The following is a 13,996-nucleotide window of genomic DNA, read 5'->3' as shown; positions in this document are numbered from 1 at the left end:
TTATTCTGTAAACCGCCGTGATCGAAGGAATGTCGGTATATAAATAAAATCTCATTCATTCATTCATTCATTCATTCATTCATTCATTCATTCATATGTGTCTCCATTGGAAGTACTGTGTGACTACCTTTTCTCAAAATAAATACATAAATAAAACCCTTACCCATCCAGTCAACTAGATTAGTAAATTCTGGTTGTTGGCGGTGATAATGGGGGTTGTTTTAAAGACCTATAAGCTTTTACCTTTGGATCCATGGCTCTGCACGTAATAGCCTGCCTCTGCTGACAGTATGAAGCATGAGCCAAGATCATCAAGGGCTAAAAATAGCCATGTCTAATACCAGCCTGGAGTCGAGCCATGATTATATTCTACCCAGGGGGAAAAGAGAATCACTATTGCTCTTTGTTTCTTTCCACTTTGCCATGGGAATTTGGGATTTAGACTGAACCCACTATGTCTCGGTGTTGCAGAAAGAATCCTTCTGAAAAGTCTGTGCCGAAAGCATCTGCTGTGTTTGGTCATATTGCCTAAGGATGACACAGAATGTTTGCACATTTCAGGATGGGGTTTCCCTAATAATATGGCTAGGATCATCTCCAGCTTTGCCTTTCTGCATAAGGTTCTTACATTGAAGCTAAATGGTGCATATTCACTTGAAAGGGGAAGCATGATGTGAACATTTTCCTTTTGGGGTAATTGGATAAAAGAGCTTTATATAGGCACATATATGTTTATCACGCGATGTCTTGGGAAAAGAGATTGGAAAAAATAACCTTTTCATATTGTAAAGCTTGGTGTGAAGGCTTGTTTGGGTTTCCCCTCTGTTTTAGACTTTAAAAAAAAATCATGTCTTTTTTGGTACAAGGAGAAACTGAAGTTTTGCACCACACTCCTGAAACTGAATGGTTCTGCATAAAAACAACAACTATAGGATGATCCACAATATATTATGTCCCATCCCTGTCATGCAGGCTGTTAAGAGGAGGCCACTAGTTTGGCAGGCAAAACATGGCAAGCTATTTTCTCAGAGATTCTCCAGTAGTGTGCTTTGGGAAGATGTCAGTAATAGTTCTCTGGGGTTTATTTATTATAATACTGTAAGAGGTATGAGAGCTGGTAGACTCATGTGGTGATGTTAACATTGTTACATATCCTAAGCCCATGTGCTAAGGTGTCATAGCAATTTGACACCATTAATTTCCCTGTTTATGTGGGTTTTCTGTCCAGATGAGGATGCTAAATTACAAAGGTTATTGCGGAAACAATCATTAATCTTACCCTGTAACAACTTGATATGATAAATGCTGTCAGATATTATAGATTTTCTAAAGGATTCATTTCTCTGGCTACATCACTGTGGCATCTGATGCCAATTATAACAGATTAATATAGCTATAGCTGCAACATATCAAGGATTTTATGTGCAGAGATCACTGAGTGATACTTGACTGCAGCTAACAGCTAGGGGTTTTTTGTTTGTTTTATTTTTTGCACAAATCACCAATGTGATTTTTCACCGCAAATGAAAAATGTTTAACAAAATGGTGTTTAAAAGGTAAAAGAGGCTTCCAAACTAAGACTCAAATGTATCCAGTTAACATCTTAATTAAAAGTTACACATGAAAAAATATAGAAACTTCCATGTTATCTCAATAATATGTATTGCATTGATTTTTAAATACATTTAATTTTTCCATAAATACATTGAGCACGTCCTTCTTTTGTTGTAAGCAATCTTAATATAAAAAGCTGTTGCCCAGACATGTTCATCATATTCAAGAATTAATAAAGATTTAGAAGATTTCAAATACCTGTCTAATTAATATTAACAGGTGAATGTTGCATTCTAAATCATCTTCATTTACAGTTTTATTCAGATAACAAAAGGGAGAATTAAGAAACTATCATAGTTGATTCTATCTTTTATTATGTTAAATGCTACTTAACAAAATGGTAGTGCTTGAGGACAGGAGATCCTCATGTAACATATGTGCCTAGTTGTCTACAAAACCTATGCCTTCTGTTTCTGTACTCCTCATGGTGACAATTTTCTTTAGATGAACTAAAGTTAACTATGGTCCAAAGCACACTGCAGAAATAATCCAGTTTGAGACCACTTTATTGGCCCTGGCTCAATGCTAAGGAATTCTGGGAACTAGTTTTGAGAGATATTTAGCCTTCTCTTTCAGAGACCTCTGGTGCCACAATAAACTACAGTTGCCAGGATTCCCTAGCACTGAGCCAGGGCAGTTAATGCGATCTCAAACTGGATTATTTATGCAGTGTGTTTTGGACCTAACATTACAAATTGAATTTACCAATTGGTTTACCAGTTGCATTATGTTCAAAATTAACAGTAGATTGTTCCATACCTTCATGCCATTCCTCTAACTTAACACTTTGTTTTGTTGATGTTGTTGTTATTATCTGCCCTTGAGTTGACCTTGATTGAAGGTGATCCTGTGGATCAGACATCTCCAAGAGTCTCTGTCCTCAACTGCTCTGCTCAGATCCTGCAGTTCAGGCCTGTGGTCTCCCTGATTGAGTCTAGACATGTGGCACGTGGTTTTCTCTCTTTCTATTCCCCTCTAGCTTTCCTAGCATCATTGTCTTTTCCTATGATTCATTCCTTCTCATGATGTGGCCAAAATACGCAGCCTCACATTAGTCATCTTGGCTTCCAGGGAGAGTTCTAATCTAATCTGTCCTGGAACCCAGGTGTTTAAATTTTTGGCCATCCATAGTATCCTTAGCACTCTTCTCCAGCACCACATCTCAAATGAGTTGTTTTTCTTTTCTATTGGATTTCTTCACTCTCCATCTCTCACATCCATATATGGTGATGGGAAATAAGATGGCTTGGACCATCCTCACTTTAGTGTGCAGAGTTACAGTGCATCTGCGCCATACACGGCTTCGAGCTTATGCTGAAGCCGTGCAACAATTTAAGAAATGTGTGTGCACCCATGGCACATGCTCTTCCCTACCTTATGAGCACATGCCCCATTGATCTGATAGAGTAAATCATATGTAGTCCCCAGATAAAGAGTTGGAATATGTTTATTCTTCAGTTTATACCAGCATTCTAATATACAAGTTGCTGTTACTTTCAAAACATTTTCTGATATTTTTGTCTGGTTTTATCTTTGGGACCATAAAGATGGGGTAAACAATCTTCTGATTCCTGTTCTGATTCAGTTATTTTAGCCAGCCAGGCCAAATGGCTTCTAATTTTGAAGTTTGGGTTCACAGGTTTATGGCTTATGTCCAATCATCGGTTCAAAGTAGAGTGGAGCCATAATGTCAACAGAACTTGGAATGTCATTCATTGGAACTTTATAAGTTAACACTTTTGGAAGCTCCACTAATTCAGCAGGCTTTACTAGTTTGTAATGCCATTTGCATTTACAGTGGGCCTCCCACATTTGCTAGGGTTAGAGATCCAGGACTCCCATGAAAGTGGAAAAACCGGAAATAAAAATCCACTTTTGTAACCTCCAGTGCAACTCTGACCATAAAATTGTGCTAGAGAAGCTATACATGCCTAGACAAGTGTTCTCTCTACAAATCACTAGTTCCTCTAGTGTAACGTCTGATGAAAGTTGGCCACAGAGTAATTTTGGAGGACCTAGGAATTCCTAGAGGAAACATATAGCGTGCCCGTGCTGTACCTGGGCTTGCCATATGTGGACCTGAGGTCACACGGATGGTGAGCCCTAATATGGTGAATGGGGCGCACGCCCATAGTGCACATTGCATGCCACAGGGGCATGCACCATTCAAATGAATAGGGCTTCATTATAGGTGGAATTTGCCTTATATGGGATGGTAGTGGTTCCAGAACAGATCTTCTCTATAAGGTGAGGGCACACTGTATTAATCAAATCGGTGAATAATAAAATCTGCAAAAGTCAAACCTGCAAATGTGGAGGTTCGACTATATGCCTGTGTTGGGTATTCCAGCTCCCCCTTCTTCAAATTTGAATTTTATTAAACCTTACTAGGAGGTTTTTTTTTTATGACAGATAAAATTCATACTATATTTTATTCTCCATGTATTATTAAAAGGTTATTTAGCAGCTGTCTGTTGAGATTGGTTGTCATGCACAACCTGGTAATTTCATTTCATTTTGCATTAACTAATTTGAACTCTTGTCTTAATTCATTTGAATCTTGAGTTAGACTAAATAGGGTGTTTCTGATTAGGAAAAAGACTGATTTAGGAAAGGAGCCCAGTCTACTGTATTTGGGATACAGGACAGTCAGATGTTAAACAGCTACACCTTATGAATTCTGCAGAACAATTAAAGATGCTGGACAACTGTTCTGTTTTGTGACTGGCCATCCTTTTTGGATGGGATATCTTTCTTGGAAAAAGACGTTTTGCTGTTTGAAATTATGCTTGGATCCAGATTTCATCCTAGATTATCAGATAACCTCTGAGGTCAGGAAGGTGCTGGTGTGACACCTATATCTGTTGCTAGGAAGATCTGGCTTCATTACACTTCTTATATTCAGATTGGATTACTGTAATGGACTGTAAATGTAGATAGTTGTTGTGTGCCATCATATACTGTGTGAATTATGGTGATCCTAAGGTGAACATATCACATATTTTTTCTTGTAGGTGAGAGTGTGTGACTCACCCAAAGTCACCCAGTGGGTTTCCATGGCCAAATGGGGAACTGATCCCTGGTGTCCAGAGTCATAGTCTGATGCTTACACGATACACCACACTGGCTAATAAATGTGGATACCATTCTACAAAGATTACAAAAAGAGATTGTTAGGGGAGGCTCTTGAAGAGCTTGAAAAGGATTATTTTGAGGGTAATGAACTAGAGTGAAGGAGAAATGTTAATACAGATTTATTGTGTATAAGTGTTTTCTGTTAATGTGAATTTGGAGAATTTGAAGACAGACTCGACACTGATGGAGAGTGGTGTTGAAACCTGTCTGGCCTGGCTGCAGAACAAGAAGGACTGAAACATACTGAAGTCATCTGTTTTCCTCCTTCAAAGGACTTCAGCCCCATCTGTTTCTTGAGTAGTGTGTGACTTATATTTTTATTGACAGATTTATTTATGTATTATTATTTTATGTTTTGTTTTATATTGTATAAAGCACACATATTTTTATATCCTACTTTTGTTGATCAATTTCCCTTGGCGCAAGTTAGATTATGCTTCCCCCTTTTTTATTCTTTGGTCTCCTTTTTTGCAAGATAGAGAAGCACTATGCTTGGATTGCTTGGAGAAACAGTTTTAGGAATGCTCCTTAGATTATTATCCATGTGATGGTAAAATGAACTGGAAAGAGGTGAAGACCATTGTAGTTAATAATCGTGCAAATGCAGCATCACATTCTGATTGGATTTCAAACACTCTTGATTCATATTGAAAATAGCATCACTTATCTGATGTTATTTAGAAATGCCGTGTCTTTCTTATTCTCTGTTGATTGCACATACATTGCCAGAAATCCTAATTCTACCAAAGAGATAGTATTTTACTTGCAGCCCAGTAGTATGTGATGTGAAACTAGTTTATTACATGAATTAGGGGTTTGGGTTATGTTTTTTCAAAGCAAAATCCATCCAGCATGAATTCAAATAACTATTGTAGAATCAAAGGGCATGTCTTGTACAACTTTTGATTTTTGAGCGGTGGGGGCCATGTCAGAAAAATTGATGTGGGAAGCCAGTTTCGAAAGCCTAACAGCATGATAGGGCATTCAAGGATACCAAAGCTAATATACAGACTTAGTTCAGCGAGTCTTGCTATATTTTTTACTAATCATATTTACATCCTTCCCTTCATAAAAAGAAGCTCATGGCTATGTATTTAAGGGCTTCTCTAGTTTTATTCTCATGACAACTGTTTCAATATATTTAGGCTGGAGGACTGTGATTTATGATTATATAGTACAGTGAGTACCATGGTTGAATGTGGATTATTTCATGTCTTCCTGGTGAATCCTAGGAATCCACTGCAGTATCCTGGCTCTCTTCTCTTCTCTTCATATGGCTGAAAGTATCATAGTACTGGATTATTTCCAGTATCAGGGGCACAGATGGGAACACAGATGGGAGGGTGCCATTGTAGGCAAAGCCTACTGATGGACCTCCCATAATCATCTGGCTAACCATTGTGGAAACAGAACCCGGGTTAGATAGGCCTTTGCTCTGATCTAGCATGAGTTCTTTAATATTCCAACATTATATTGATTTTTTTAATGAGCAAGATCATTTTTGCACATTTTTTTTTCAGTTTTGCACCAAAAGAATTAGCATTTTTTATGCAAGATTGATGGGTTTTGTGAAAACAAACAGGAAACCAAACGCACACATACACATGCACAACAACTACCTGCCTATCTGAAAATGGGGGGAAGGTTGCCCGAAAATGTGTTTTATTGGCACAAAACCCCACAATTGTCAAATCAGTATATATTTCTACACAGATTAATTTGCCCTGCAATATTCAGGATGTATGAATAGCAGGCAAACAATGTGTAAGATTCTTGTCACTGTGCTATTCTTCCAAATAGGGGTTTCTTAGTCTTGGAAGACAATTTGGTAAGAACCACTTGATTGAAATTTCCCCTCTGTACCTATCTGTAACGTCATTTTGCTGAAGGAAAAAAGAGCTTTGAGCCTGTGTGGCTGTGTGCATGCACACAGACACAGACTACATAGAGGAAACACTTAACAATAACAATTTATAAATGACATAAAATCTTTTTTTATTTTTTTTTAAATAACATCTTCATAGAAGTACACAGAATTTTTCAATACAAATCAAATGGAAGTACTTTACAAATATGAATCTAAACAACATATTTCGGTGTGGTGGTGGTGATGAAATCAAAGAAACCTTTTTACACACATGCAAATTCTTTCTTCTTCTTGTGTAAATGCTGTACATACTTTTCCTATTCTCCACCACAAAAATGACAATTATATACATATATTTGGGGGTGGAAGTGGACTAGAGGGAAGATGTTTTGATTTTATTAATTTCAAGAAAGGCTATATCTCAGAAGCACATTCCTTCTCCCAATAATGCTTCCCTGAAAATAAGACCTTCTCCACCAATGAATATAACAAGAATATTCTCGAGCCTTTAAAAAAAAATTACATCATGAGACTTAATGGTGAACTTTTCCCCTCTGTACAAAGAGATAACCAGAATTACTTGAGATACACACTCATTTTTTGTTTTGTGCCTGTATTACCTTTCACAGTAGCAAGACCTTGGTATCCCATTTGAGGTATAAACATTTGTATCATGGTGCTATGGCTTTGTCTCAGAGCTAAGCTGAGCCTGTCTGCTTCAATTTGAATTTCTTATGGCTCCCACATAAACAGGAATAAGAGCTCTTATGAATAAATGATGCTATGCTCTGAAAAAGGCTGTTCATAGAATTTGTAAAGGCGGGGAGGGGAGCAGTTTTCTTTTTTGCATGCATGTTTACCTTTCTGAGGCCCCCTTTTCTTTAATCCTTTGTTAATGAATATATAGTTTGCCAGCTTTGCAAACTGTTTACCTCCAGCTTCGAAACACCATCAGAAAAGAGAAAGAAAAAGTGATAATGCTCCATCTGACAAATAAAACCTTGTTCTGTTCCAATTAACTGAATGCCAGCTGTTGCCTAGCATGAGTGAGTTATTTTTGGATATTAGGAATGCATTTATGACTGATTAAAGCAGAATGAAAGGAATAGCTGTTTATCAGTATCATAATTAAGCTTCATTGTTTGTGCAATCAATTATTAATGCAGAAATGTTCAGAAGTAGGCTTGGTCCTATAATACCTTTCCTCCAGGAAAAAAGAAATGACATATCACTAATTTTAATTTTAGTGTGAGTAGCCCAAGAACTGGCCAGGGTCGGTTTTAGGAATCTGAATTTCTCTGTCTTTGGCCACTTAATCCTTATCTGATCATGCTTATGAATATAAATTTTCTTGTATTTCAAGTTAATGCTGAAGCTGGCCCAGCTCATGAATATTAATGTACACACAGCTGATCTCTCTGCAAATGATCACATCCATAAACATGAAAATATTGCTAACTTACAGTAATGAGCACTCTTTTGGATTTGGGTCCCAACTCAGCTTTACAATTCTAATGTTACAATTTAATGCTGGATTCTCACTCTCTCTCTTTTCCTTGGTGCTTATTGAACCTGTTCTATTAATTTAGTGTCTTCCCATAAAAAGAGGACCTTTGTAAACTGTTGAAGTTGACTCAAAACAGGATCTGTGGTACTGCTCTATGCTTTCCTGCATGAATATACTATGATAAAAGCCTTAGTTGCATACTCTTTATTTTGCTGTCTCTGAATATAAAGTCTTAGTGGATAAAATCCCCAAAGGTAATATGAGATGTAGATAGGATTAGATATCTATAGCTAAGAGGCTGGTTGAGAAAGCTCAGTGTCCCTTTCTCTATATTTGGGCTGCATTGCCTCTATGGCTCATTGATCCACACTCACTCAAGTTCTAGCTAGCCCTTATGTTTTCTTTCTTTGCATTAATGATATTGCAAGTTGGGATGCCCTTTTATTTTTATGTTTAATATATCGATTTCTGAATTCCACTTGCAAGTACAAGCCCTTTTTGTACCCATCATAGATTGCTCTGAATCGTCTCTAGATTTTGATTTTGTTGTTGTTTAAAATGGTATTGAGAATCTCTGCCAAATTTGGCACCAATTGGAGCTAAGCGTGATATTCACTGGAAAATTATATTCAATGTATTTCCTTTTAGTTCCATATTTATAGTCAGTATCATAGTCAATATCACATTAATTAAATCCAGTTGAAGTACATATATCCCTTCCTTCTTTCCTTTCTTTCTTTCTTTCTTTCTTTCTTTCCATACGATAACATAACAAGCAAACTATTAAATACAAAAATAAAAATATTTAAAAACAGGCCAAAAGCACTTCTTGCAATAGTTTATGTTTTATAAACAGATATGGATTCAATAATAAGACTTGAGAAGATAGCTGAGCTCTGGGATAAATACATGTTTCAGTCAAATAAGGACACAAGGGCTAGGAACAGAGGAAGGAGAAAACCCATTGAAACATAGCGTTGGAAGAGCTCACAGGGGCTATCGAGTCCAACCCCCTGCTAAGCAGGAATACTAACCAAAACACCCCCAACAGATGTCCATCCAATCTCTGTTTAAAAACCCCCAAAGAAAGAGACTCCACCATACTCCGAGAGTTCCAGTTAAAGACTGGACCACAAATTTCAGGCTTCCTGTCTCCCTATTGTCATGCTTTTCCCTTGGGAAGCAAACCAGAAGGCTCAGCATCCCAGAGAGGAGAGGAAGAGAGAGTATCCAAGCTAACCAAACCAGTGGAGAAACAGAGGTAGTTCCGTCTGGTCCAAGTTGTTCTCCTTCTCCCAGCCAAAGAGGCTGGTGTCCACCCTTACTTCACCTATAAGGTAACAACCTCCTCCTCTTGATGTCACCCCTTCAGGAACAAGCAGCAGATATCCAGGTTTTATCCCCTTGCAAAGAGGGCAGCAGTGGCACCAAAGAAGCATGCAAAATGCACCAGAAATCCTAATTATATCAACAAGGCAACAGGAGGGGGAAGTGGGACAACCTGCTACTGCCCCCCTCCCCAGGAGCCCTCCTTGCACCAGGTGTCACCACGCCTGGTGATGCCACTGGGTTACCTGGGGTCTGGTTCTGCAGAGAATGTAGGTATATGGAACAGGGATCAATCCACCAGAAGATATACATAAGAGCAAGCAGGCAAGTGGCCTTTCTCCTTGGGTGGTGGAAGTGATGGTCTTCTCTCTCCCACATGCCTGCTCTCCGAAGTTACAGTTGTGAAATACTTTAAATGTCAAAACCAGTATTTTGAATTGATCCCAGAAATGAGTTGGTATATGTAGCAGGGGTACATTCACATTGCTGCCTTCACACCACTGCTTCAGGTGAAACTATGGAGGGAGTTTAGGAAGATCTCGGTGTCTGACTGTCACTCTCTGTCTCTCTCAGACACACACACAAGTATGCATTACTTAGAGCAAAATGAAAGCCTTCAAACAGTGGAACGAGACAATTAGTTCCAGTTATTGTTGTGTGCCTTCAAGTCATTTTTGACCTATGGCAACCCTAAGGTGAATCTTCTATGGGGTTTTGTAAAGTGAGGGTGTATGGCTCACCCAGGGTGATCATATCTGAGTGGGAAATTGAACCCTTCTCTCCAGAGTCATACTCCAGTGCTCAAATCAGTACACAGCACTGGCTCTCAGCAATAATTTACTTACTTCGCCGATAATTCCAAGAAAAGGAACTTGAAGAAAACAAAGGGAAGGCTCTCTACACATTTCCCTGTTCCATAGTCATATGGAGCTAGCCTCATCTTGATGAAAGAGTAGAAGTTTATTGTTAAAAGCTAAAAGCTGTCACAACTTGATGAAAGAGAAAAGTTAGATCTAGCCTTATCTCAATCAGCCGAGTAGTTTTTGGGTTGAAGATCTCTGGAGGGATCACTTGTGCAATAAGATCCTGGGCCTACTAAGTAGTTCCAAACTTAGTTGAATGTTCTCCCATGGGGAGCTACCTGAAACCTACCTTCATGTTACTTTTTATTTCCCCATGTTTTAAAAAAAATCCTCTGGGATTTGCTTTTATCATATAGCTCTGAATTCCTTCTTTTACTGAGTGCTTATATACTGTACTGGCAAGGAAAGCTTTTTTTAATGGTTATAGTAACATTTAAACTTTCTGTAAACTGGATTTTTTAAGGGTGGAGTATAAACCTCTGAATAAAGAAAAAACATTCTAGGGAAGAGGATGATTCTAGAATGCTTCTTCTTTAAAGACATAAAACTGTATAACTGTATTGGATAATGATAGTTTAGGTTAAATGCCCTGCTTAAAGTAAAAGAAAGGAGAAAAAAGCATTCAGTCTCTCCTAAGTAGAAAATCATATACTAAAAGTGATATGATTGCATAGTAATACTAAAAATAGTGAATGGTCTGGTCTCTTGCACATAAAGAAATTGTATCACTAAAAATATATATATAACAAAACATTGGAAAACAAATATGAAACTTATTGGTTAGTCTCAACTAGAGTAGACCTAGTGAATCAGCTTTTGAGTGGTGAATTAACATGCAAGTAAATCCTATTAGTTGACTGGGTCTACTCTAGTTAGGGCTAACTATAGAATTCAGACCATTTTTGTGTATGTTAATTCATACTGCATAGATTGTTTTTTTAAAGTGCATCATATCTTGTAAGGATGAATGTCACCAGATGATCTGAAGGCCATCTCAGTTTTCACTCACTTTGCTAACTGCTAGGCATCTACAAGGCTCCTTTGTTTTATGTTTAAGCTCTCTAAAAAGAGGAATGTTCTTTATTAACTTTAGGCATAATGCACATGCCAAGGAGCTGTAGAACTGATGTGCTTATATGCTCATGGGGCTGTATGTAGCACTGTGTTGGTATTGAGTGTATCAAAAATGCAACTTTGCCTTTGTAATATCAAATGCATTTTATTGTATTTTATTTTTATTTTTTGCAGCTACAATAGTATTGAATGAATTGAACTGGACAGGAGCCTTAGATGAAGTCTTCAAAAAGAACAGAGAGGAAGATCAATCATTGCTTTGGCAAGTTTTTGGCAGTGCAACTGGTCTGGCAAGATACTACCCAGGTAATCTGAAGTCTTGTCACCATAAATTCTTTTCCTGTGCATTTGTTTATTTAGATTTATCTCCTGTCTTATCTCCTGCAAATGCTTTCTCTGTAGCCAGTTCCCATAAAAATCAGTGAACATTTTAAAGAGTAAAAAAAAAGAAAAAAGAGATCAATCTCTCTTTAATGTAAAGTTGGTGAAAATGGAGTTATGTGTTTATGTGCCATCAAATCGCATATTGACCCCATGAATTTGACAGAGTTTTGTTAAGCAAGGAATACTCAGAAGTGATTTGTCAGTTCCTTTCTCTCAAATATAGCCTAAAGCAGGTGGTATTTGTTGGCAGTCTCCCATCTAAGTACTAACCAGGGCTAACCCTGTGTATCTTTCAATGTCAGGCAGGTTCTGGTGCCTTGAGGATATTTAGGCAGTCAGGAAAATTGAGTCAGGGATATAAAAATGGTGTGGGAAGAGGATTTGGTTCCAGGTATCTAATTAATTTCAGGCTCTTCACCAAAAGAGAAAAATTCAGTATAACGTTGTTTGAACTTTTCAGTGAGCATGTTGGTTTTTCTATACAAGCAGCTGTTCTCTGAAGGACAGTCATCAGATGCTGTATGATGATAGCTTCCTTTAGCCCTGGGAGTGCTTGAATCAAGTGCTAGGTGAATAATTTTGTTTCCTTAAATTAAGAGGAAGCACAACAATTGTCACTGGGAATGTTTGTCCTTATGAGCTGTCTTTAGTACCTCTGAAGATGATGGTTCTACCACTGGAGTTCAAACTGATTAATACAGAGAGAAGGGTTTTGTTTTATGCATGCATCTGTTCTGCTCTTTAGAGAATCTAATTACTGTACCATAGTAATTAATTTAAGTGGGTGTATATTTTTAATGTCTTTAAGCCACTGGTAGACTCAGTTCAATTAATATAGTCTAGGAGGCTCATCAAATGCAGTTAGTGTAATCTCCTTCTGTAAAGGAGAATTTTTAAAAACTCCCAAGCAATCAAATTTTACCTTATGCTTAGGTTCTGTATATCTAATGTTCTCCACATAATCTTTTAGCTGCTGGTATGAACTTCTAAAGATGATCAAGCTTTTATTTCTGTCTCAGTATTGCAGGAAATAGTTTTAAAAAGTTTTCCTTGAAGGCTCAGAAATGAAAAAAGCCTTTGGCTTCTGAAGATCAGACAGAAGGGATTGCTTCATTGTTCTGCCACCATTCCTCTATTTTGGCGTCGTCTCTCTATTGATGTACCAACTCTTCTTGGCCCATATTTGCACTCCTCTTTTGCTCTTCATTACCTGTGTATTGCCAAAGGAACCTTATTTATTTATCAACATTTTAAAAATCCATACTTTTAAAAAAAATCTAAACGAAGGGTTTTTGTTGAAAGGTGCCAAAGAGTGGGCACTATGGTACTATGGGTCCTATTGTGAACTGCAGAGACACCTCTAACATCTTAGATACCACCAGAACTGTATTTCCTGATGAACGTAAATGCCCGAACAGGTAGTCTGTTAACTATCCCTGTCCTCAGTTGTTCAGGTATGTGTGAACAAATACATAGGAGAATAGAAGCCAGATCATTGCTCCATATAGCCCGGTAGTGTTGACACCAATTGGCACCAGCCCTCCAAGATTTCAGACCGGAGGTTTTCCTGTCTTACATGGCAAATTTGGAGATTGATTGTACCTAGGGTCATAAGAACCAAAGTCTTATTTATTTCAGCATTATTTTGACAATGACTAAGCAGTTGCTCACAGAATGCCCACAAGGATGTGAGTGCAACTTCATCCTCCACCTTATACTCCCTAGTAACTGGTATACAGACAGGGATGTAGCGGGGGGGGGGGGGGGGATCTGGGGTCCGGATCCCCCCCTTCCATTAGAAAAATGAATGGTGTGTGCTGCTGCGCCGCCGCACTCAAGCCCCATTATAATGGTGGCACTTAGTCTGGACCCCCCCCTTCCTAAAATCCTAGCTACGTCCCTGATACAGAGGCATACTGACCTGCTACCATCCTCTTGGTGGCACATAGTAATCCTGACTGGTAGCCATTTATGATGCCTCCATAAACATATCCAGTTCCTTCCAGAGCCATCCAAGTTGAATTTCGTAGCTACTTCTTGTAACAGCAGGTTTCCACAGCTTAAGTATGCACTGTGTGAAGTAGTATTTCCTTTTTTCTGTCCCAGTGCTCTCCCCATTTAGTTTTAGTAGATGTCTTCAGGTTATGAGAGAGAGAGAAAATATCTCTTTGCTCTGAGAAGTTTTGGCTGTTAACCACATGTTCAGTATCCCTGCCCAATAGT

The 13,996-nt window shown here is 38.1% G+C and overlaps 1 protein-coding gene across 1 annotated transcript in view; it reads left to right on the top strand.

Annotated features, from left to right (window-relative positions):
* CACNA2D1 (calcium voltage-gated channel auxiliary subunit alpha2delta 1) overlaps window positions 1-13,996 on the top strand; it is a 577,268-nt gene that overhangs the window by 332,816 nt on the left and 230,456 nt on the right. The window contains 1 exon segment of the mRNA XM_042466637.1: window positions 11,564-11,695. Coding sequence (XP_042322571.1) covers window positions 11,564-11,695 — 132 coding nt within the window.

The sequence above is a fragment of the Sceloporus undulatus genome, chromosome 5 (assembly GCF_019175285.1).
Source record: "Sceloporus undulatus isolate JIND9_A2432 ecotype Alabama chromosome 5, SceUnd_v1.1, whole genome shotgun sequence".
NCBI lineage: Eukaryota > Metazoa > Chordata > Lepidosauria > Squamata > Phrynosomatidae > Sceloporus > Sceloporus undulatus.
This window is presented reverse-complemented; position numbering and strand designations above follow the sequence as displayed.